Below are 26,693 nucleotides of genomic sequence, written 5' to 3'. Positions count from 1 at the left end.
TAATCCCAGCTATGTGGACTCCCTAACCTAGGAGATTGTACTACAGAGGACAGTACTAAAGCACAGCCTGGGGCGAGTGGTGGGTCTCCCAAGACCACAAAGGAGCAAACCGAGAGAGAGAACCACATCCTGGCCCACCACACTTCAAGGATTCCTGCTCAGACCAGCCAATGCACAGAGAGGACCATATGGCAGGCCCTACCATGAGACATGACCTCCCCTCACTGATCCACAATGCTGCAGGGGACACCACTGAAGACACAGTGGGAAAATTGTGCCTGATTTGACCCCCACCCCCCAACCACAATGAAACACGAAGGGAGTGCGGCAGAGGAGCAAGGGAGCAAAGCAATGAAGTCCCCGAGGGATCCGGAAAATAGACCAGACTCGGAGAGCAGGGCTTGGCATATAATCAGACTTGATCAGAAAACATACATAATGGTAGGCAGACATACCTGGAACTATTTATAGGCCCCCTTTTTTTCCTTCTTCTTTTTCATGTCTATCTATATATGATAGACAAGATGAACAATCCCAAGGAGAAAACAATGGGACCTATGGTTCCAGGAGAACAGAGGAGATGGGAGGTGGGGGAAACGAAGGGTGAAGCCAATAAACCCAGGGATCAGGGAACAATAAGAGATCTACAATCGATGGTGAGGAGGGTATAGAACACCTGGTGGGGTTTTATCAAGTGCAATGTAGCCGAGAATTGAATGAAGGTTGAACATGATAATGGGACAGGAAGAAAGTAAGAAAACAGAGGCAAGAACTAGGAGGCAAAAGATATTTATAGAGGTATAAATATAGTCACATATATATTAATAGAATGATAGGGATGTGTCTATGTACATATATTTGTATTTAAATATCAAGGTAGCAGATGGACATTGGGCCTCTACTCAAGTCCTCCCTCAACACAAGAGCACTTTATGTTACAACCTGGCATTCTATGATGCTCACCTTTCTAACACGATCACTGAAGTCAAAATGGGTGCATAAGCAAATGTGGTGAAGAAAGCTGATGGTGTCTAGCTATTAGAAGATACAATGTCTGGCTTGAAATTAAACAAGCAGCCATCTAGCAGGGAGCAACAAAACTATCATGGAAAAAGCACACTTGTCTGTGTGATCACCAGATGTTGACGGGATGAGGTATCAAGTATCAAAGGACCCAAAACAATCATATCAATGCAACTGAGAGGGGTTGTAGTAGAGACCCAAAGCCCATCTGTAGACAATGGGACATCCTCTCACAGAAGGGTCACAATGAAGGGACAGGCCAATCAGGGTGCAGTATAGTACTGATGACACACAATATTCCTCTAGTTTTTTGGTGTTTCCTCACCCCCACTATAATGACCCCAGTTTACCTTACAAATCTGGCTAGACTGCCGCTTGTACACTGGAACAGTTAAGAACTCTTGACACATGGAATCCAGAGCAGATAAACCCCTCAGGAACAATAATGGGAGTAGTGATACCATAAGGGTAGGGGGAAAGTGGAGGGAGAAGGGAGAGAAAGGGGGAACCAATTGCAATGATCAATGTATAACCCCCCATCCCACCATGAACAACAGAAAATTGGGCGAAAGGACACAGCGGACACTGTAAGATATGAAAATAATAATTATTTATAATTTATCAAGTGTTCACAAGGGTGGAAAGGTGGTGGGAGGAGGGAAAAAGAAGAGCTAATACCAAGGGCTCAAGTAGAAAGAAAATGATTTGAAAATGATTATGACAACTTATGTAAAAATGTGCTTGTGATACAATTGATGTATGGATTGTTCTAAGAACTGTAACATCCCCCAATGAAATGATTTTTAAAAAACATGCTTTGAGAAATGCTGGTTAAAGTTATGACTGTTGTTGTTATTGTTAGTTGCTGTGAAGTTCATTTTGACTCATGGTTCTTCTATGTGTGTGCGATAACTGCCCCATTGGGTTTTCTAAGTACAGAAGCAATCTTGCATGCAGTTGGATGCTGAACCACTTTAATAACCCAGGGAGTCCATGCTATTACTAGTAATAATAAACATCTAAATGGCTGTTTTTAGCCTGACAATAACATTTAACTAAAGCCTCTTCTCTTTCAGTCCTGATTGCCTGTCACATACTTTCATCACTCTCCACATGTTTCCTGTAGCATAATTATTAGCTTCGTATGTTTATCCTTGTACATGTGGTAGAGCAAGTTCTGTCTCCACCCTCTGGGCAGGAGATACTATTGCTGTTTTTTTCATCTTTGTATCCTCAACATGAGGCAAAATATCTGACACCTAACGCATGACAAGTACAATAATTTGTTGTTGTCTTTAAAGGCCATTGATTTTACTTGACTCATAGTGGATTTAGCAAAAGGCTGCCCATCTTGTATCACTTTTATGGCTGCTAGCAAGTTCATAGCAATCACACCAATCTATCTCACCAAGGGTTTCCCATGATATGTTGAAGCTCCACTATGGGTCACCATGTTGATCTGTTAAATACCAATGGCCCAGTTTCTGACATCATAGCAATATCCAAGCTATCACAGTAAAACACCCTGACAAGCAGGTGATGAGTCCAATAAATAGTTACTCATTAAAAGTATACTTTCTGAACGTGGCTTTAATAGGCATATATGCAGAGAGGATTGATGGGGTTCGAGTCTCCCTTGACTTTCTTAGGTATAATGAAATAATTAATAAGAGCTACTAACTCTTCTAGTGCTGTAATGTAATCCAAATAAACTGATACTTGGATTATCCCTCCCACAGGAGCATTATTTAAGACTCATGTGAAATACCAAGTATTGTTGACTTACAGATTAAAAAGAAGTTATTTCTGCATGCATATTTGTAGGTCAAGGGAAGAAAACTTCAGGATAGTCAGTCAGCAGGATCTGTTACTGATCACAGCTGGTCTATATGGAGAATATGGGCCACTCCAATGGCTGGAAGTTGACGGTGGCAGCTAAATGGAATTCACATAGAGCTCACAACTATGTCCACATGTGGCCTTTCCACGTGGTTTGGGATTGCTATAGCCCAAAGACTGCACTTCAGAAGGATGTGAAGGCAGCACCTCATCTCCGCTGACTACACCAGAGGGAAGGAGAATCCCACTCATAAGCCCAAAGTCAATTCCCGTCCAACCTCCCCTACCAATTCTGACACCAACCAGGCCTCCCCTAGCACCCTCTACTTCTCTGCCGGGTTTCATAGTTCATTGCAATGACCACATGGGACTCAGAAAATACCCACGTTCATGGGGTTTACTAGGGAAAATCACAGGTTCTATTCAGGATCAGAAATGCTCAGCATATAGTCCTTCTACCAGGAAAGGAGCTCTAGCCTGGCCTGCAGGCAGACGTCTCTGTGGTCCTTGATTTCTCAGCTACATCGCTGTTTAGCTTCTGCTTCACAATGTTATGATGCTACTTTAGCGCAGCTGACAAATGTTCAAAGGGCACTTCCCTCTGCCATGTGCCTCAGCCCTAAGCAACCTAGCTTCCCCAGTTAAGTATCTAGAGGCACCCACCCTGCAAGTGAGCATCGTGCCCGAAGGCATGCAGCTTTGCTGGCTTTGCAGGCCCCAAAGCACACTGCTCTCTGTCCTGTGCTCTGCTCTTGGTTCTGCTGTCACTGCTCGACATTCTTCTGTTGTCACAGCTCTGTCTACTGGATCTGGAGGTTCAGTACATAGGAACCTCAGAAGCCAAAAGACATGCTCCATTTCTGGCTCTTTCATATTGATGGCAATGAAAGTCCACGCTTCCTGCTCCTGAGATTACTCATATTTACTCCAGTGGGACGGCAAAATGAGCCATTCTCTACATTAGAGTCACACGTTTTTACAATCACAATGAATCCTACTAGCAGTCCCTCAGAACAGAATCATATCATCCAATCAACATCATTTCCTGCCTTCTCTTATTCAGCTCCATCAAGAACAGAGAAAATAAGACCCAATCTCACCCATGATCTCACTCAGCCATTCAGTGGGAGTTAAGACTGTGGCTGGTTAAGCCATATCAAGTAAACCACTGCCCTATTCAGCATATCAAGAGGAAGTACCCCCAAAGCAATGAGACACCCAAGTAGGGTCCTCTCTTAGGAGAGTTCTTCAGACTTAGCCTTGGAAGTTCCAGAACATGGGTTCGACTACATCCCATTGGGTAAGTACCATCAACAAGATGAGATTCAAGTGAAAAGGGGGGACCCTCCACGTCTCTCTCCATGGAAGAATCAGCAAGACTTTACAAGGAGGAAGGACATTTTTGGTGGTCATTTTCGGAGACATAATGATAGCTCCTAGGGAAGGTGTATTGTTATTTATTGCTCTAATTAAGACAGGTACAAGACTCTATCACAAATTTGATTTTAAGCATTTGATTCAACTGTTTTCTGTATAACCCATATATTTTATTTTATGCATTAAATGCATTATTTTGAGAATGGACTGAGGCTTTACCAGATTGCCAAAGGAAATGGGAGCACACAAAAACTTAAGAGTGCTTCCCACACTCCCGGGCTGTGTGAAAGTAGGGGAAACCAAGGGTAGATTCAGTGCCACATCTGCTGCTGCTGCCCCTGTTGGACCATTTGCACCTTTCAAGGCCTCCTCACATGGGCAAGCTTCTTATCATTCAAGCACCGCATAGGAGAAAATTCTAAAACTTCCCTCAAGGGAGCATAATCAACTCAAGAAATGGCAGCTATACCTAAACTAATAATTGGGAAATCATGAATTATTTAATTCTACATTCCAAAAAATATCTACATGGAAAACAGACCATAAAGTAAAGAGAAGAAAAGAAGTAATTCAATTAGAGCAAGTGAAAAAAAGAAGAAAAAGAAAAAGCCCTGCTCTGTATTAAGGGCCTGCATGGGCAGCTGTTCCCTACTTGGCTGCAGCTTCCCAACCAGGAGGCAAAACACATATGCTATCACTCAGGTTCGCTTCTCTGGTAAGAAATGCCTGGTCTCCCCCAAGAATATTAATTCCATGAGACAAATTTCTTCGGGGAATAAAACTAGGTAAAACATAAGTTTATATGTTTATCATGGAAAAATTTCATTAATTTTTAGAAAATGTGTTGCAGAGCGGAGAACATAAAGTTGGTCAGACTTTTACAATAAGCTACCCTCATGGCAGAGCGGTCAAGTGCTTGGCGGCAAACTGAGAAGTCAGTGGTGCCAACCTACGAGTCACTCCATGGGAAAGCGATGTAGCAGTCTGTTTCCATGAAGATTTATAGCCTTGGAAAGACCATGGAGTGCTTCCATACTGTCCTATCAGGTCGTTGTGAGCTGGCATTGGCTACTTGCCAATGTGTTTGGATTTTGGTGGGAAGAGTTTTAAAGATGATTTATTAATTGGGTTACCAACTCCTTCTGCTTACCTGGAGCTCTCCCAGTTCTAACACCAAACGTTCCATATCTCAGGAGACTCCTCAGTTGCAGGCAACCCACTGCAACTGCTTTTAAACTCTATTTACTAGTGATTCTAAAGAGATTCATTTTCAATATCAATATCCAAAACATAAATAGCAACATATCGAGATGCTGTTCACCGTATGCAGATTTTAAGAAGAATACACCAATATGTTCCAATCAACTACTTCTGCCTGCTTTAAAGAACAACATGAACTTCAATTTCTAGCTCAAGAATGACACTCAATTTAAGAGATATCTACAACCCCCTGAGTCTTTTTTTAATTACTTATTTATGTGCTATCATGATAGTTTATATCTTTTCAGACTACACCCCTTTAGAAAGTGATAGTAATATCTTACAGGATTGACCTACACAAATCAATCAGTTCTGTGGGTCTAAACCTAAATCATGTTCCTATTAATTTAAAACATGGGCAGTATCCTAAACAGAGGAGGAACCAGGGACTCTCAGGCTGCCAGGTCACTGCCTCCGGATACAATTGCTTCTAGTTTTAACAAAGATCCATTGTTCTTTGAGGACATTGATCTTTCAGATAAAAAATTTTTTTATAACGATCCCAATCCAAATCTGGGAAGACAAACAAAAGGCAGCACAGAACATTTGCATTCGCATGTGAGAACTTGCAGAGCAGCGAGTTCATTCTCAAGCAATTTCTAAATTGCTGTCCTCCGAGTCCTCCGCTAGAGTTCCCATCATGTACAAGTGGTCAACACTCAGCTGTGAGCCAAGTCTCCCAGCGGTACCTCAGAAGAAAAGCCTGCAATTTGTACCGAAGCAAGTTACCAGGTCGTCTTCCATGAGAGAGAGCCCTCCGAAGGTTGGTAGGTTCAAACTGCCAATCTTTTAGTTAACAGCCTAGTGCTTATGACCCATTGGGCCACTCCTCAAGCTTAGAAAACATACTTGTATTTTTCCAGAGCAACTATCATTGCATTTTTTTGCTACTACAAAGCTTGAAATTTGCTAAATCCAAAATGTACTTAAAAGTCCTGAAGAGGAGAATGCATGATTCCTTTAGGAAGTTGTTTTCAGTGCATATGGAAGCACACAGAGATGAACGTAGGGGAAAGGAGTGACTACAGTAGATATTCAGTAGACATCACACCTACTATAAATGATGACAAGCACTGTGGGTGCTGTACAGTAAGACCTGCCCAACTCTTTTCAGGCTGGGAGAAAAGGTGCCCACCGGTGTCATATCACCGGGAAACTGAAACAGTAGTTGACAGTCATAAAGGTCACAGTGATTCCTGAGGCGGAGCCAAGTACCAAAGTAATATTTGGGTCTCTTACCTAACTCACACCTGCCAAGATCCCCCTTCAAAATTAGGATATGTGTACCCGGGGGCATATCCCCTATGCTATGGTATTGATACTAATGAACTATGACAAAGAAGTGTGTTACTCAGGTGAGTGAAGCCAAAAGAGGGTTTGAAAAACCACTCAATTACAGTAAAACACTAATTAGTTCCAGCAAGTTAGCAAGCCATAAAGAGTGTCAAGGCCTACAGGACTTTGGGTCCCAAGAGAAGATCCTAAGTGAGTTCTAATTAGCCCAGAAAAAAATGCCAGGATTGAGCTAAACAGAGATTGACAAATTGAGATTAGAGAGAGGATGCCAAAATGCTTCAATATATTTGTCTTTTTATTATGCTTTTATTTTGCTACAGGAAATTAAAATATCTGGTGTTATTTTACTTCAGATTTCCTCTTTATGAGAAAAGATGTTGAGTTATAAAATTACTTTTAAAATATTTTCCCAAAATATATATTTCCAATGCCTTGATCAGATATTTAGGATGTTACTGTTATTATCTGTGAGAAGTATTTTGAATCATGCCTGTTGCAAATAGAAGGAATTTCATAACCTCCAAATAGTTGTCCTACATTTGCAATTCTGTATAGGTGTATAAATTAGTAACACAACAAATAAGACACCATTGTTCTTTCTTATTTTTCCTTAAATTTATACCCTTTTAAACAGTTTTATTGTCACACGATTCACATAGCATATAATTCAAAGTTCAATCACATCAAAAAGAGTTATATGCTCACCTTCACAATAAATTTTAGAACATATTCTTCATTCTTATACTCATCATTATTAGTGTTCTCTTCCCCTCCCCATCCTCCTCTGCACTGACACCCCCCACCCATAAATCATTAATCCAGTCAGTGGACACAAATCTACTAACTATAGATTTGCCTATCCTGGATTTCATATTCAGTAAAACAAAAACAAACAAACAAGCAACTTAACAGCAATAACAAAGTAAAAAATAAATAACCTAAATCGAAAAGAAAGCAGAAAATATTAAACACTAGAACAAATTTAAAATGGAACAAAAGGGAGATCAAATGATAAGGCGTTAATTTTAGCCTAACCATATCTGCAATAATCCACTTCCCAATGCACTCTGCATGGTAGCAAGGCCATTCGTATCCCTGGTCCACGGTCAAAGGGTACTTACCAGAAGCTCAATCCGTTTGTATTTTCCTTTCTCTGTTTTTCACAAGCAGACACCATTTTAAAATGCATCAAAAAGCAGATCAAGTGATATTACATTTTAACCTGACTACATCTGCCACAATTGACTTTACCATGGTCTCGGTTGATATCAAGGCTATTCACATCCCTCAACTATGGTCAAAGAAGATTCAGAAGAAGCTTAATCTACATGTGGATCCTGCAAATGGATTGTGGGTTTACACTGTCATCTATAGCCTTCTGTAAATCAGTGTTCACAATATAAACTCTGATGCCATTCCCTCCTTCAGATTTTGATTTTATTATTTTCAATCCTTGGATCACACAGGCTGGTTCGCTGCTTCCATGTGGACTTCATTGATGCCTCACTTAGATGACTGCTTGTTTGAAGTCAAGCTTTTAAGACTCCAAGACACTATTCTTTCTAATAGCCAAGCATCATCAAGTTTATTCAATACATTGGCTATAGTACCCATAACTTCAGTGATCTCTTCATGAAGGCAAGAATCAGGCAAGGCCATGTGATAAGAACTAATTGTTCTTAGACTGGGGCTAGAATTAAATGCAAGCCTAAAATCCATTCATATATCTATGGTTTATATATGTCTCTGGTATGTTTTAGGAGACCGTTTGCAATAGTACACTGGGACCAAGGACACTAAAATGCTACTCATCCTTGGTATAAATTGTCATATATCTCTGGATAAACATAACTTATAACTCAGAGCATTTCACTATTATAAAAACACATTATCTTACTTTATCTTAACTGGATTAGATTGCCACAAAATGATTGGAAAATGAATAAAGACAAAGTTATACCTTTGAATTATGGTCTTGGTATAAACATATCATTAACTATCAAAATAAAAAGCAAATCTCTTAGAAAATGTACAGCCAGGATGCTTCTTGGAAGCAAATATTACAAGAGTTCACGGCATGTGTTTTGAACTCCTTTAAAGGAGGAATCGGCCCCAGGAAATGGACATCCTACTGGATAAAACAGAGGGTCAACAAAAAGTAGGAAGACCGTCAACAAGATGGTCTTCTCCAGCATCTCCAACAATGGTCTCAAGCACAGTAACAATTGCTAGCAGGGCATGGCAACGGGCAGTGTTTCACGCTGTTGTACAGAGGGTGGCTAAGAGGAAGACCCCACTTGAGTCCATCCAACAACAACAACAGATGGGGATGAAATGTCGTGCCATCTCAACAATTCTACACATCTCTATATTTTGCATCTATGCTAATATCTACTTAATGCAAGTAATTCTATGTAAATATATCTCAAAATACAGCAAATACAATGTAATATTTATTCATTTCATTAGGGGACTCCATGTAACAAAGATATCATAATAAGGCTCCTTTACAGACTGTTATGTTACAATAAGCTAGTACATAGTATTTTTTTGTTGTCACATTCTTGATTCTTTTTTGTACATCAAGAATGCTTTCTTGCTTTTTTTTAAAGAATGTCTTGTTTTTAGTAACTCAAGGTGTTAATAATAGGGGAAATCAGATGGGACATACATGGGAACTTTATATATTATCTTCACATTTTTTTCTGTAGATGTAAAATGTTGTAAAGTAAACAGTTCATTTAAAAAAATTAAAACCTTTGGGATAAAGAACCAGTGCTCCTTGGCTGGGTTCATTGGCTGCATATCACCTGCTAACCAGAGAAGGGGGTAGGGGAGGCAAAGAAACAACACAGGGCATTAAAACTTTTTGTACCATATTCCCTAATCCAGACTAAAGTGCAGGTTCTGCTTTTGTAGCACCTTCTGGTCATTCCATCATCCCCCAGGGGGCAGTATTGTCCACTTTGGAGAACACTGCTTAGGTCAAGAAGCCAAATTGAACCACAGCCTGGTCACTAGCTAGCTGCAATATTGAAAAATGACCATTTTCCCATATAATGTGGGAAAAATAAAACGTGGGCTTTAAATTATTAAATTTCTAGGTGCTCTAGAAATATACAATAATTTCCACAACAAACATATACCAGTTGTCACCATTCAAATGTCATGCATTATAAAAGGGATGGTAGTAATTCAGGCCCAAATTTATTCCCCATTCCACTTACTACTAATACACAATAAGTATTCAGAATTGTTTCTGTTTTGTCCATGTATTATAAGATAAAAACATTTAAGAACTACTTAAACTACAGAGATAACACTAAGATTTATATTTGGTTTCTAATTGATGTTACAAACCTCTATCCATGTGTATCTAATCCTAAATAGTCTGTAATCCAGATCAATTATAATTCTAATATCACAATCTTTAGCAAAATACACCTCCTCTCCCAAAATGAATTCTGACCATCTCACCTCATATCACCAACCACAAAGTTTTGTGACTTAACAAGGATATGGGTTGAATATCGCCGTACCTACACATAATAAGGCTTTGATGAGCCTTTCTGCCATTTAATGTACCCAAGTATTGAAAGTAAGAACAAACGGAAAACTATTATAAACGAAAAATAGTATGCTCCCATTCATCTCTTCAAATAAGTACAGTTCAAAGGAATACACAAATGAAGGACAGGGAATTACACCATGAAAAAAAATGCTGGAGGCGATATGATATCATATCTGTACTCCTCAAAAGAAGAATCCCATCATTTGGAATTACCACATACATTCCTTCTATTAAGTCTACCTTCTGTGAAAAGGGTATCATTCTGCTATGGCTAACGCTCCTTCAGAGAAAGCTCTGGAAGCCTCTTCTTCAAATACACATCCTCTCAAGTCAGTGTAGGATAGAGCACCAGTTTCCACCAAGGGCCCTGCCGTGCTTTAAGAAGGATTTAGATTTTCACAGTCAGTTAGATGCACCTCATTCCTACTCATTGACATGTCTAGAATACATTTAGGCCGACTCTCCCAAAGTTTAGAAGGTTCAACAGTTTGTGTTGTATGATGTAAAGTTATCATCTACTAAGTTACAAAAGCGAATTCTTCATGTTCATTTTAGTTGACTCCATGTAATACCACCGAGAAGAAGGTGTACTTCTTTGAAAATCTAGTGCCTATAAAGCAAGTGCACCTTGAAGGAAAGCGGTGCCATACTTAAGACAGTGATATCTTTCATCAGTACAGTAAAGCCCTATTTTTATGGAATAGATGGGTCTGAGGTTATTCCATAAAATTGATTTTCCAGAAAATGGAAAGAGGCAATTTACCCTAAGAATTTTATTGAAAAATTATGCTATTCTATTTGAATAATGATAGGAATGTTCTACACTTTTCCTTTATTAATGAATTAAAATACACAAAACACCATAAAATTATATTAGAGGTTCAAGAGTATCACTTACATCGTCTTTACCAGTCACTTTCATTTGGTACAATCAGCAGTTCCATTAAAATCATATTATGTAAAGATGAGTTTTTACTGTAATAATAGTTATTACCTATTTAGCTCCCAAGGATGTTGTGAAAATTAAATAATAAGCCATTGCAAAGCAAATACAAAGTGCTGCTAATACCAGAGGCCAAGAAGGGCAGTCAGATGCAAAAAGGACAGGAAAGAGCAAGCGATACTTTAAAAAGCACTGCTCTCATCTGTACTTCCACTACTGCCAACAATCCACAAAGGGGCCTTATGCACTGGTGTGCCATCATTTAATTTCTCAACGTTCTGCTATATTACGTCTAGATCTCAACCAGTTCAGTGTAACACAGTTGGGAAGGGTCAGAGTTGAACTGTGATTCCAGGTACCCCCTCACTATGGCCTTGTGCTTCAAATTCTTACCTTGGGCCCCTGAAATGCTTACTTTTTTTTTTTTCCAAACTTCACTTCAACTGCTTCTTTCCTCACGAAGCCCTCTCTCTTCTACCCACTTGAGACACTCTGATTCTACACACATTCTATCTTCTATTTCATACTCTTGCTTTATTATGTATTGCATATGATGTGTTTGGTTAATCCTGCTATAGCCCCAGCTGTTTAAGTGCAGGCTATTTCTTGTTTGCCACTGGAGTCTCAGATCATTGGTACGTGGAACTCCCATTGCTATTGAGTTGATTCTGACTCATAGCAATGCTATATAGGGTGTGTGAGATGGTAAATGTTTATGGGAGCAGACAGTCTCACCTTCTCCCATGCAGTGGATGGTGGATTTGAACTGCAGCTGTTAATGGTAACAGCCCAACACCTTAGCCTACAGTGCCCCAGGGCTCTTTAAACTGAATTGGAAAAGGATATTAATTTGAATTACAACTATGTTTTCTGTCATATACAAAAGAAATGCTTTTTACCAATGGTTCACTCTATCATCACGCCTCTTTGGAAAGTTGCTCTAGTTTTTCAATAAGTATGTATCTAATATAATTAATGACACAACCATGCTAGATGAAGTGCAGAGGCCTTGAAGAACTTGCTGATGAAGATCAAGGATTGTAGCTTTCACTGTGGATGACAACTCACTATAAAGAAAGTCAAAATCCTCACAACTGGGTCAATAGGTAATATCCTGATAAGTAGAAACACAGTTGAAGTTGTCAAGATCCACCATCCATGCTCATGGAAGCGGTCGTTAAGATATCAAACAATGCATTGCATTGGGTAAATCTGTTTCACAATATTTTTTTTCAAAGCGTTGACAAGCAAGGATGTTACTTTGAGGAATGAGGTGTGTCTGACCCAAACCATGGTATTTTTCCCATTGCTTCATATGCATGTGAAAGATGGACATTGAATAAGGAAGACTAAAGAAAAATCGATGCATTTGAACTTTGGTGTTGGCAAAGACTATTGAAAGTCCAATGAATTGTCCAAGAGAATAACTAGATCTCTCTCAGGCGAAGTACAGCCAGCATTCTTCTTGGCAGCAAGGACAGTAAGACTTCATTTCATGTAATTTGGACATGTTATCAGCAGGGGCCAGTTTGAGGGGAAGGACAGCATATGTGCTACAGTGACGGGGCTTGACAAAGAGGAAGGCCCTTGATGCTGGATTGATACAGTGGCTGCAACACTGGGCTCAAATATAAGAACAATTGTGAGGATGGTGTTGTGTTCCATCGTACACAGGGTCGCTATGAGTCCTAACCAGCTCAACAGTACCTAACCACAGCAGCGTGCATCTAGGAAGGAACCCCGGCAGTGCATGGGCTGCTCACCTAAAGGCTGATGGTTAGAACCCACCCGGTACTCCACGAAGGCAATATGAAGGGTCTGTACAAACGGGTGCCTGCATAACCCTCAGCAAGCAGTTCTGCACTGCCCTGCACAGCTCCTGTGCATGGGGGTCAACTCAATGGCAGTGGGTTCAGTTTTTTGTTTATATAGCTCATGGAGATATGGTAAGATTGGATCCTCAGTTAGACTTTCTGGCAGATAGAAGATAATAAAAATAGATTTAGTCATAATCAAATGTGAAAGCAATGACCTGAACAGTGGACAGAGAAGTATAAAGTCAGTATAATGTGCAATATGATTTGGGTAGATCAGAGAGGACATGGAAAGTGAACTTTTGTATGATATGGTAAAAGTTAGGGCTCTGAAACCAAGCTATTTGAGTTCCACCTGTTTAACTTACCACCTGAATGAAATCTGGGCACATGGTGTAGCCTCTTTCTGTCTCAGATCCATGTGTGAAAAGAAGGTTAGAAACAAGGTCCATTCTGAGAGGGTGGCTGGGATAATTAATGAGAAAATTCAAGGAAAGCACTTGGTACAACCATCACTCAAAATATAGTTGCTACCACAGTCATCATTACTATCATCATCTCATCATCATCAAAGCCATTTCATCCTTTTTAGGAATCTGTCCACAGTTTAAGGAATTATTTCCCATAGACCTGCAAGATCTTAGACCTGTACTGTATCAAACTCAAGGACTCATCCCTAGTGGTAAATGATGAATGGCCTCATTGGAGCTGTGCACCTCTTTCAGGCAAGAGTCACTAGGCGTTTATTTTGTGCAGGACTCTGTGGCACACAGATGCTGGGGGAGTGAAAGACTCCAGGGGAACCAGGAAAGTAGTTCAGAGTACAACGAGAGAGACACACGGAAAAAAGTAGAAAGACATGGTAGATTCTACACAAAGGTTTATGAAAGGTCAAAATATCAGTGGGGGTTGGCCCAAAGCAGAAATAAAAATTGAGCCAGATAGGGCAGTCTTTATCAAGACCCCAAACTGAGCAGAACAACGAATTAAGCTGCTGAACAACATGCAGAAATGTGCTGGAGTTAGAATAGGGTTTATTAAGAAAGAGGAGAGAGGCTATAGGCAGAAAGAATTTCATTTATTATATACTACATAGAACATCTGTTTCACTAGCGTAGCAAGTTTCCATTTGCAAGCAAAAATAATGAAAACTACTTGCTTAACATTTCAGAACTTCTCGGAGTCTCCTAAAAGCATAGAAGGAACAAATGGAAGAGGCCTTATTCTGCCAATGGCTGCTGTGGCATAGTGCTTACGCATTGGGCTGTGATCCACAAGGTCGGCAGCTTGAAACCACTAGCCACTCCGTGGTAGAAAAATGGGGCTTTCTACTCCTATAAGCAGTTACAGTCTCAGAAACTCATAGGGCCAGTTCTCTGATCTACAGGGTCACTATGAGCTGGCTTCCACTCGATGGCTGCTGCAGTGCCTCACAGTGACTTGGACTTTTAGAAAGCAGCCTCTTGGAGAATTGATAGCCATCTGATGAACTGACCAGAAACAAGGGAACAAAGGATGATGGGAACTCCAGTGGCTCCCGGAAGCCAGGACACACAGTAAATACAATTAGCTGCAGTGCCAAGTGTGATAACTAAGACTGCTCCTCTCTCTCTCACTGGGCATAAAAGTCCCAAAAGATCCCCAAAGCTTGGCAACCTTCAAAAGCTTCTCTTGCTTCCTGCATGGGGGGGAGGAAAGGCCTGCTTAGTGGGAAAACCATAGCCCAGGGCCAATCCCCTGGCAAGATTCATCAAAGAGTTGACTGAGGCACAACAGATTTTTCCTTTCCGTATGGGAATGACTCATGAGCTTGTTTATTTAAAAAAGAAAAAAAAATTACATCCTCCGCATTGGGAGAGATGGTTCATGGGGGAGCTGGATCATAATAGTGAAAATTCATGGGTCGATCCCTACTCTCCTGTCCCTCCTGTCTGCACACACAGTTATAAGGAGACATTACCAATTTCCAGAAGGTGGTTAGTATGTTTGGTTCATTCTGCCTTTATTCTTTTCATTTTCAATAAAGCAAACAGGACCACTAATCTCTCCTTGGTAATCTTTTAGTCTTTAGAAGGGGTATGTATTTTTTGTATCCAATAAGACAAACTCACTGCCATTGAGTCAACGCTGACTCACAGGGACCCTTCTAGTGGGTTTCTGAGACTACAACACTTGAAGAGAGTAGCCCAGTTTGTTCCGTTTTTCGCCCCACAGAGATGCTGGTGGTTTTGAACTGACGACCATTCAGATGGCAGTCCAATGTGTAACCATTACATCAAATTGCCTGGGCTAAATCTGGCTACCAAATTGCAAGCTGTGTGACCCCTAAAGCAAGCTATTTAGGTTTTGAGCTTCTATTTTACTGTCTGTAGACGTGGAGTTAATGTTATTTACAGAATAAAGTTATTTTGAGTGTTAAGTTAAGTAATACATGGAGAACAGTTCACAGTACGTTGTCACTTCTCAGTTAATCTTTGTCACTTCACAGATGCCCACATGCTCTTCTATTACATGCCTTCTTTTATTCTGCATTACCTTAGAAGGTTCAAATTAAGCCGTAAATGGAAATAAATATTTTGGGATACATCTATGTCTTTTACAGACATTTCATCCCGTATTAGGGAGGTTTTATGAGAGGTTCAAAAGCTCTCTCTCAAATGAACAGAACCTTACCAGTAAATTAAGTCTTTTCACATGCTTGAGCGGTCATCTTTCTCATTATGCATATCTACACGACCAGAGTTGTGGATGGATGGAGGAGTGAATGGGTGGATGGATGGAAAGAAAGAAAGAAAAACAGAGAGATGACAATGTTAGGTACACTTGAGCCGGTTCCAACTCAGAGCGACCCTGTGTCCAACAGAAGGAAGCACTGCTGAGGCCTGGGGCATCCGCACAATTACTGTTTTGTCTGAGCCCTTGTTGCAGCCACTGAATCAAGCTATCTCTTCGACCCTCTTCCATTTTCCCAGGCCTTACACTTGACTCAGCACGATGTCTTTGTAAAGATAGATTTCCTGAACTCACTGTCATCAAGGGGATTCCAAAACTTAGTCGCCTTATATAGGGCTCCCGTGGCTGTAGATCATAATGAGTTTGAACTGCCAACCTTGTGATTACCTGCCCAATGCCTACTCCACAGCACCACAAGGGTCCTTATTATGGCAATAAATATACCCAAACCCACTGTCATTGAGACAGTTCTGACGTATAGTGATCCTGCATAGGGTCGTTGCGACTGTCAATCTTTACCGTAGCAGATAGCCTCATCTTTCTCTCACAGATCTCCTGGTGGGTTTGAACCACCAACCTTGTGGTAAGCAACCCAATGCCTAACCCACAACCTGACCAGGACTCCTTGTTAAGGCAATAGAAGACTGTATTTATGATTTTTCTTCAGCCCTACATGTAAGGGCAAAATATACGAGGCCATATCCAAACTCCTTCCTTCATCTCTTCTTGTACCCATCAGGATTCTAGAAGTTGCTATAACCTGTTCTCTAGCACATGAAGGAAAATTATCCAGCTAACAGAATATCCTAATTCCTTTCAGCATGGTGAATATCCATTCTATCTTTCATGAAGGGAGATTGGGCTCTTTTTCATGATTTCGCTCATCTATAAAATGTCTTAAGCATTTATTCAGTAAAAGAGGTTTGTTGACCTCAGTGTGTATATTTTTGCTTACCCATTACTGTTTGACAATACATTTAAAAGAAAGATCACTCCAGGTCAGATGGTTCTGGTTTAGTCTGTCTTTGATTATTTGTCCTTAAAGTTGTTTTACTCACTGGGTAAAATCAAGACATCATCTCCTGGGCCCGGGAGGGTATGATTATGTCCTCCCCAGCCCTCTGGGACACCTTGCCAGGTTTCAAGGAGGGACCATTTTAAAGCAGGCTCTGGTGCAGAGGTAGAAGCTAGAAAAGAAAAGGAGATATAGAAAGTATCACTATGAAAATCTGACTCACTGTGGTAAATTCCATTTTTCCCCCTTATTTGAAGATGCTGATTTTAACATCACCTACCAAAGTAGTTGCCCTTCAAAAAAAAAAAAAGTAGTTCCATTTGCTATCTCGTGAGCCTCTATAAAAGCAATTATCTGGCAGAAACAAAAGTAATTGCTCCATGCATAAGTGACCACCACTAACAGAAAAATATATTCTGCTTCAGTTATTAAGCATTTCAGTCTTATTCTATTCTAAATATCCACATATACTTATCATGGAAGACTTAGAACATGGAAAGAAAGAAAAAGAATAATTTTCAATAATCTCATCACCTGGAGATAACTGCTATTAACCTTTTATAATACTCCTTTTCAAAATGTGTCTGCATTTTTTGTGTAATTGAGACTACATAATATCTGCACCTTTACATCTGGTTGTTTCTTCATTTGCTTGTTTTCCACCTGAATTTTTTAATATCATTAAAAGTTCATATATGCTTACTTTTATTGACTGTCTAATATTTTCTTTTACAGAAGTCTATAATATATTTAATCCCTAACATTTGGCATTTAGCTTCTTGTCACATCCTTTTAAATCATAAATAGTGTGGCATTAGATATCTTTACACAAATCCACGCATACTTTTGGGGTATGATCTTGTCACATATTGAAGGCTGAGTGGTAATCTCCACCTCTCTCATTGCAGTAAATTACATATATTTATGTTCCAACTGGTTGTTCAATGATTCTACCTTTGACCATTGAATAGCATTTTCTTTTGACCATTCTACTAATTTTCTATCAGAGAATGAAACCTAAATCAAATCACTTCTAGTGACGACTGTCCAGTATCACATATGAATAGAGCTCTGTTAATCATTGTTTTTGTGCTACCCAGAATTTCTGACATTATGATTTTGCTCTTTTCCACAGAGCTCTTCATGAAACAAAACACACATATTCAAATTTTGACATTAGCACAAAATATCCCCCATACCACGAGAATAAAGCCATGCTTGATGGATGCTAATTTATTAATTCTGTTCACTCCTGTGTTTTGAAATCATTTCTTATGTTACTCTAGGAAGGCTGGTGATAGATATAATTATTTTTAATTAATATATTTACTTCTCCCATTGGTCCCCACCCTAAAGAGAGAGAGGCAATTTAAATAGCTTAGATACTACATGGTATAGTAGAAAGAACATTGGACTTGAATTGGAAAACCAAAATCCCAGCTTAAGCACTGACTACTGGCCTGACTAAATTAACTGATTAACCCCTAGGCTTCCATGTCTGCATTTGCAACATTAGTGAACTGGCTAAGATAGAAGGTGAAGGCCTTCTTTATTAACATGCTACACATCTATGAAGCATCGGCCTTCTATTTATTCGGTATATTGTAATTATCAGGCCAAGGGAAGCATCCCTCCATTAACCTGTTCCCTTCAAGCCACTGGCACTGGCCACCCACAGTGCCCTTCCTAGAAAACGTGTACCCAGACATCTCTAAACTAAGGGCTGAGCCAGGTGCAATGCTGAGGGCAGCCGGCTGCAGCAGGAATGATCACTATGGCTGTTCCAGTGGTCGCTAGGGGAGCCCGACAGGGGAGCCCATGTGCGGCTTCTCCTCTACAAGATGGAGAGCCATTTTGTTCTCTTTTATGGAATTTGAACCCAACAAATTCAGAAAAGAGAGGAGAAGTTGTCATGGTCAAGGAGCCCTGGTGGCTTAGTGGGTCACACGTTGAGCTGCTAACCCCAAGGTCACCAGTTTGAAATCACCGGCTGCTCCCATGAAGATTTACATCCTCCGAAACTCAAAGGAGGCAATTCTAATCTCGCTCATAAAGTGGCAAGATAGTTTACTAAAGGAAATGTGCTCATTGATTACTTTATCATTTGATTGATATCCCCAGGGGACTATAAGTCATCCCAAAATCAAAGACTTGGTCACTGTCACATCATCCAACCTCACTCAATAAATACTATAAGTTGAGCCACTGCAAAGGAAATGTATAATAACAAGTTGGGGGTATAAACACCAAGTACCAGACAACTCAGAAATGGTCACGAAACCAGCTTTAGAATCACATTATTCATAAGCACAGGGTAGGCACCATCAGGGCTTCCCATTTCCAGGCTTAGTCCAAGGAACTTTACCTCATGTATCTAGTAACTAGAGGAATTAGATTATTTTCTGTTTAGTGCGGACTATGCTTTGACATAAAGGTACCCTGGAAATCAGAGGAAAACTCAGCCTCTGAACAGATTCATCCCTGTTACAAATGTCTCCTTTAATGGACTTAGGATAAACCGAAAACAAACTAAGCAACACATTGGAAAGAGCTCACACGCCATTGGGCCTTTGAGAATTTTGGCTTTTATGAGTTTAGAAAGACTTTGCAGAACCATTTGACTTTTTGGGGGGTTTGTTCACCATGGTTTTCTGAAATTACCAGGAACGATGAAAGGACTGAGATAGGCCGAGTTTTCCTTTCTTTTTGGTGGGGGGGGGGGGGGGAGGCAATGGCCAGCCTGCAGGTCTGCACTGCTATGTGCACATATGGCCCATCATTTATCAAGTGTAATTATTTACATGTTTCACTTCTTACTTTCCATTGTTTTAAACAAATAAATGTGCCCTTGTATCTCTCTGGGGCATGCAGACATATATACTCGATTAGAGGGGTAACACAAAAGAGAGTGTTGTCAGGCATTAACCATGAGGACTGACACCTGTCCATCTATAAACAATACATAGAGTAAAATTTGAAGAATGGTTGAGGAATAGACTGCTATATTGGCACCTCTATTTGGTGACTAGTCACTCACCTGAAAGAGTTGGGGGCACACCTTCCTTCACCTGCAGGGTCACTTGTACTTGGCCTCTACCTGAAACTGAACATATGCAAGTTACAACTGAAAATCAGATGCAATGCAAATATAATCTTAAGATGAAAGATATTCCATGTGAGAGGGTAGCTTTATGTTCAATGCTCCCCTTCCAAATAAACTTTCAAAAAAAAACCCCACACAAACCCAAGAAAACCCGGAAGACGGCACAGCTGGGAACAGGAGGGTGAGGAGGGTGGCATGACTTGAAGAATATAATGAATGTCGCTGCATCGCACATGCAGAAATTGTTAAATTGACATAATCTGTTGTGTATGTTTTCAACCACAAGACTAAATGTAGTTTAAAATAAACTGAAGTCCCAGTTCATCGATACCTTAACTTATTATGTCCGTTGCTTTTATTTGATTAAACCTGAAGATGGTGATGTCTCCTGGAGAATCATCATATAAATAATGAGGAAAAATAAAGTAAAACCATTAGCCATATGTTCTTGGGAGGACAAGCATGGCCAGCAAGGCACCTCGGGTATCTTATTTCCTCTCCGTCATTTAAAAAACAAAAAACCTCAGCTTTGGGGATTCATGTGTTTTTCACCAATGAAGTTCAGATCACCCGTGAAATGTATTTGCTTTACCTTTATCCAAACAAATTGTCCTTTTAATGAAGGCTTTTCTCCACCCCCCTTTCTCCTTCCATCTTCCAAACCAACTGAGAACATTTAAAAGGCCTGGGGTTCATTAATTTTAAGTGTTCAATAAATTAGTTGAAATAATCAAAAGGCCTGATTCTTTCTGATAATGACAATTTGATGTCAGTATAAACCAGTAGATTAAGCTGGGAACATATGCTCCCTTGCCAAGAGAGGCTGCTATAATTAAATAGTGAATGCATCTACAAGGTGCTCTCACGCCTGATTAATTAGTAATCAGGTGCGTGAACTCCACTTTTCAGTAACACCTTGTCTCTTATTGGTTAATTACCTTTCTGCCTTATCAAAAGTCATGCGAGCTGGGACCTCGCACCCACCACTGGAGGACACAATGTTGTCGCAGCTTGCAGAGTCAGGGCCTTGGCCAACATCATCTTTTGTGGTCACGTGCCCTTCCCTGGAAGCCCCAGTCCATCCCTACCTCACAGACTAGAGGATCTAATCAAAGAATAAGCTTCAGCACATGAGAAAGACAATAGTGCCCACAGTGGTCCTTGCTGAGGCTTCTTCCGCTCTCCATCCCAAGGACCTTCCCAATCGCTCGACTTTCATTTGGATGGCGATTCTCTGTTTGAGGGGTGGGATTGGGCAATATTGGTTCAGTGGTCTTCCATGCAGGGCACCCAGTTTGATTCCTTGCCAATGCACTTCAACTACAATCAATCATCCCCCATCAATCTGGAGTCTTGAGTGTGGCGAAGATGCTTAACAAGTTGCAGCAGAACGTCCAAGAAGAAAGGTCTGGTGATCTATTTCCAAAAACCCAAGCCAATGAGAGACCTATGGATTACAATGATCCAATGTGCAACTGATCCTAGGCAGCATTTTATTCCATTGTGCAGGCTATCCGCCGCAGCCAGCAACCACAACATTCTCATTTTAAATGGCTACCTTTACAAAACACAGGCACCTGTGGTTTTCGCTTTCTAGCACACACGTCTGAAGGCCAGGAACCCCGGCCAATATGTTCTTGATGTGTTCCACAGGCAGTCCCCATCTTACCATTGGGATCTAATCAGATGACTCTTTTAAATCAGTTCTGTCTGATGTTGAAACCGAATTTTTGTCTGTTTAGTTGGTTTTAGTTTTCATTTTGTTGTCTGTTATCATCAGCATCCTTATAAATCCAATCTTTATTTGTCTTTGGGATTGTAAATATTATATATAAACTTGCAGATACAATGTCATCAGTAAATGACAGGAAGCTACATTATACTTCACGCATATTATGAGCAATGGGAGTAGAGATCAAAACACACAGACAATCATAGTGTGGTTTTTCATAACTTGGGTACATTATAACTCAGGGGCTACCTGTTCTTTTATCCCTAGTTCCAAGATTTTCTTAGGATGTTGTGTTACCTTATTATATAGCTCACTTGCTTTTCCAAGTTAAATATATGTATAGATATACATAATCACTAGTCAAACATCTCTACAAGGTTTAACTCTTTCATTATGCTCACACTGAGTTATGTATTCACTAAAGTAGAAAAGGATTTCTAAGTCCATACTGTGATAATTATGCCAAACTAGTTCTCAATGTAATAAAAATGTACTGTGCATCACCTGTGAAGTTAAATTGCATCATAGTTAGCTTTGTTCCCAAATCTTCCAGGGCAGGATCTTGAGTTGCATTTTTCTCATATACCTTCTGAAATTAAATATCACTGGACACATAGATACTTAATTTTCATGAATCAGTTCAGAAATCCTAGTATGTCATTGCTCTACTGCAGGCACTCACTACATACCGACAGTTGAAACACATTCTGTCCACTCTCCTAGAGGCAAGAATAACACACTTTGAGGAATCAAATGCAACACAGGAAAAAAGCTTCATCAGCAAAAAGGGGATGGGGGAGAAAGAGTCGCGATAACAAGTAAAAGTACGCAAGACGCCAAAGCAATAGAATTCCCATTCACACAAGAAAGGAACTGAATCTTACAATAGAATCACATTTTAAGAAGGACAACTAGAAAATCATTCGGAAAAGATTTGGAAAGGAACGTCTGTACATTTGAAAGTGTTACACAGTCCATCCCGACCATGATGTTCACTGGGGATTTCAGTACATTTGTGCCCTCTTTCCTAAAAGCCAAGGAAGTAAAAATAACAATAATAATAACAAAAAATGTTCTTTTTATCTCTTTGAAATCTATTATGGTCATTTTATAGTCCAACCCCAAATAACAATGAAGTATATTCATAAGAAGAGTAGTTGGGGAGAAAAAACAAAGAATAGATTTTCCTCCAATATAGGGTGAAACCAGCAACAACAACAATGAATGTATCCAAAATTTCTTGGGATAAAATAAATGTCTCAAGTATTCAGGCCTAGTATCTATCACTGAGATGATGAACCCTTAGACTGAAGCCTCAAAGCATATTGTTGTTGTTGTTGTTGTTGTTGGGTGGCCTCAAGTCAGTTCTGCCTCATGGGACTTTACATACAACAGAACACAAACTCTGCAGCCGTGCGCCATCCTCTCCATCATAGTTCTCTTTAAGCTGAATGTTGCAGCCACCGTGTCTATCTATCTCCTTGCCAGTCTTCTTTTTTACTGCCCTTCCATCCACTTTACTAAGCATGATGGTTTTTTCACCAGAGACGTCTTCTAATAACATGTCTGAGTTATGAGAGATGAATTCTCACCCTCTTCATTTCTAAGGAACATTCTGATTGTACTTCTTCCAAGATATTCATCTTCTAGAACCCACTGTATTTTCAATATTCTTTACCAACACGCTAATTCGAACCCATTGATTCTCCTCCAGCCTTCCTCATTAATTATCTGAATTTCCCATGCAGATGAGGTGCTTGAAAATACCATAGCTTGTGTCAGGAGAACCTTAGACTTCAAGGAGATCTCCCTGCTCTTCAACACTTTAAAGAGGTCTGGTGCAGCAGATTTGCCTAATCATTGCCTCATTTGAATTCTTGACTGCTACTCCCATGATCCTGGATCCAAGCAAAATTAAATCCTTCACCATTCCACTTGCTCTTTCACTCACTCATTTACTCAGGCTGAAAGAGGTGCAGGACACTACACATCCTGCTCTCAATGCGCCAAGGCTTCCTGGACCAATGTTCTATCTTGTCTGTAGGTTTCTATACGTCATTGTCCCCATGACTTCTGGACCAGATGGTCAAATATTCTTCACCTCCCAGAGAACCTCTTTGAACCCTGGAAAGCTAAAAAGGTCATTGAAAAGCTGTCATCACTTTATTAACGTTAACATCAGGAGACATGGGGGAATTACCAAAAGTATGAAGAACTAGAAGAGTATGTTTCCTACACCATCACTTAAATATGTCATTCTGGAGAGTGGTTCTAAACACATGAACTTGGGTCAAATGGGCTAGTTCTTCTGAAATGCCATTGTCTGGCCATGTGAGAGACAGTAGAGAGAAATGGGTAAGAATGAGTCCACGAGGTGGGATTTGAATTCCCGTCTCTTCCAGTTCCTAACTCTGGGTCACATGACAAGATATTCACCATTTATTCTGAAAATTAGGATAATTGTATTATCTACCTCAAAGAGTTATTGGAATGGAAAATTGTGTTAATCCATGTAGTACGCTTAATACGGCACTTCGCACAGAACAAACAATATATACCGTAGGTATTAGCAGCATGATAGGCCATCTATAAACAGTGATGGGGGTGGTATAAGACTGGCCAAGGTTGTATTCCTTGGTGCAAAGGGATTCCATGAGTTTGGAGGGCAACTCAGTGGCAGCTAGTATCGCTAGCAACACTATTAGTATTGTTACTATGGCTTGTCCATTACTCTGTCAGTAAACAAGACCCAAGGAATATGCTTTTACTCTTCTGACAGCTGCAGCCAATCATGATAACCCATAGGACGACAGGTTTGTAAGCAAATTAATCCAATCCGCTAAAGTTTGCTAAGTGCTTTGACACCATAAAAGAGAGTGTAATGTTAAGTGTCATTTCCAATTTGGATAAATACAAAGAGGAATGAAAATCATTTAAGAATAAAGGTATTGGCTTGGGAGGAGTCTAAAAGCCTTACAAAAGCTGTGATAGAGCACATGTGTTTTCTCAATGCTTATGATTTCTGATTTTGTATTTGTAATATGAGGATGGTTAATCTACCTTGTTTGTAAATGAAGCCCTTTGTAGTTGAGCTTTCCCAGATTGTAAGAAATCTGTTACTCCAAAGGAAGAGCCAGTCTTTGGGTCAATGATTGCCGAATTGTTTTGAAGAGTGCTATGGTCTAAACTTGCTATAAACACAGACATCGAAGAGGAAGAGAGAAGTGTGCTGAGAAAATGGCTCCTGGTAAGAAAAAGGATTAAATTACTTAGTTAGACATAATGTAAATGACTACAGGGCCCATTCTCTCTTCATACTGTGGAAGGAGAATGGCCAATGGATTCTATAAATCATAAGATCTGGTCCCACAAATGTTCACCGAACTAGGCAACTTTTCCCATTGTGCACGAAGTCACCATGATTTGGGAACGGACTTGGCTGCTAATAACAACATTTAATTAAAAATCAAACAAGCAAACCCCTAAACATGGCATCTTTGCAGACCATAAACTCCATATCCAATTTCTCTTCCTCCATGAGAGATTTGATAGCTTGCATCCATAATGATTTACTCCCTTAAAAACCCCATGACTCAGTTCTACTGTCCATACAGGGTCACCATGATTTTGAATCAATGTAATGGCAGTGGGTTTGGCTTTATAGGTTAGGATATCCTGGTCAGCCTGTGATTAGTATGAATCAACCACACTTGGAAAGGAGTTGAAATAGTATGTCCAAGCTATCTCTGTAGATCCTGTCCAGTGTCACCCTGACCTTGGCTTCTCCTTCTCTGTCCCTGTCTGTCAGGGACCCAGACTCTGAATGATCGCTAAGCCATCAGTTGGATTTAACCCCCTCACTGGATTTTCAACTTAGCTTGCCCTATCCTCGATCTCCACTTCATTTCCCCAATCTACTTTGCATCTTTGTATACTTCTGCTCTGCATCTCCCTTCCTGTTCAGTGAACTTGACTTTTCTCTCAAAACGTGGCCTCTTTCAGCCACAGAGAATGTGTTCTGATGAACTTGTGCTCAGGCAGGTAGGGGCTTGATTCAAAGGACCACATGCCTTCCTGATTTCAGCCTCATAGATATGGGCATCGGGCAGAGACGTGGTCCTCTTAGGACATGGTATGTAAGAGATCTTCCAGAACTATTGTTTCAAAACCCTGAGGTCAACTTTGAGTTTCTGCTATTCCCAGTAGAATTCATTTACCAATGTGTGTGATTGCTTAAATATCAAAGGAAAAAGGAAAAAGAAAAGTACAAGATACCAACACATCTGCATTAACCAGACCTGAGAGTTAGCACAATTAAACCTTCTTAATTAACTCTGCCAACAATTATTACTGTTATTCTTGCCCAGAGCAAAATTTTCCACACTTAATCTGAGACATTTATGCTTTTTTGAGCTTTATCTCTGACCTAGGGAACCCTGTTGGCACAGTAGTTAAATGCTCAATAGCTAACAGAATGTCCAGAGACTCAAACCCACAAGCCACTCCATGGGAAAAAGTACTAGCTGTTGGCTTCCAGAAAGATGAAAACCTTTGAAAATTATATCAGGCTTCATATTTGCCCCTGACCTAAAATAAACCCCAAAGACACCATGTGCTTAACACAATGGATGGATGGATGGATGGATTGTGATAAGAGTTGTACAAGCCCCCAATAGAATGATTTTTTTAAAGTGCTTGCCTGTTAACTGAAAGCTTGGAGGTTCAAACCCATTAACTATACTCTATAAGAAGAAATGTGTCTACTTCTATAAAGATTGTAGCCCTAGAAATCCTATGAGTCAATTCTACTCTGTTCTATAGGGTTGCTATGAGTCAGGATCACATGACAGTAATTGGATTTAATGGAATCCCAGACCTACTAGATCTCTAGGAAAGGACCTGGAAGCAAGTCTTCCCACTGTTTTCCAATGAGCCCAGTTTACAAAACCCTGATTTAAGGATTTATGTTGGCCCCAGTATGAGACAC

General features: G+C 40.1%; 1 protein-coding gene across 1 annotated transcript in view; it reads right to left on the bottom strand.

Annotated features, from left to right (window-relative positions):
- Positions 1–26,693, bottom strand: part of PKHD1 (PKHD1 ciliary IPT domain containing fibrocystin/polyductin) — a 579,560-nt gene that overhangs the window by 236,927 nt on the left and 315,940 nt on the right. Inside the window, exons 52-53 of the mRNA XM_045294754.1 lie at positions 19,909–19,974; positions 16,915–17,043 (exon numbers count right to left, since the gene is read on the bottom strand). Of these exons, the coding sequence (XP_045150689.1) occupies positions 16,915–17,043; positions 19,909–19,974 (195 nt within the window). The remainder of the gene's footprint in view (positions 1–16,914; positions 17,044–19,908; positions 19,975–26,693) is intronic.

This window comes from Echinops telfairi, unplaced genomic scaffold, assembly GCF_000313985.2.
Source record: "Echinops telfairi isolate 266 unplaced genomic scaffold, ASM31398v2 ScPeMD7_3533;HRSCAF=4204_1, whole genome shotgun sequence".
NCBI classification, from domain to species: Eukaryota; Metazoa; Chordata; class Mammalia; order Afrosoricida; family Tenrecidae; genus Echinops; species Echinops telfairi.
Note: the sequence above shows the minus strand (reverse complement) of the source record. Positions and strands in the feature narration are given on the sequence as shown.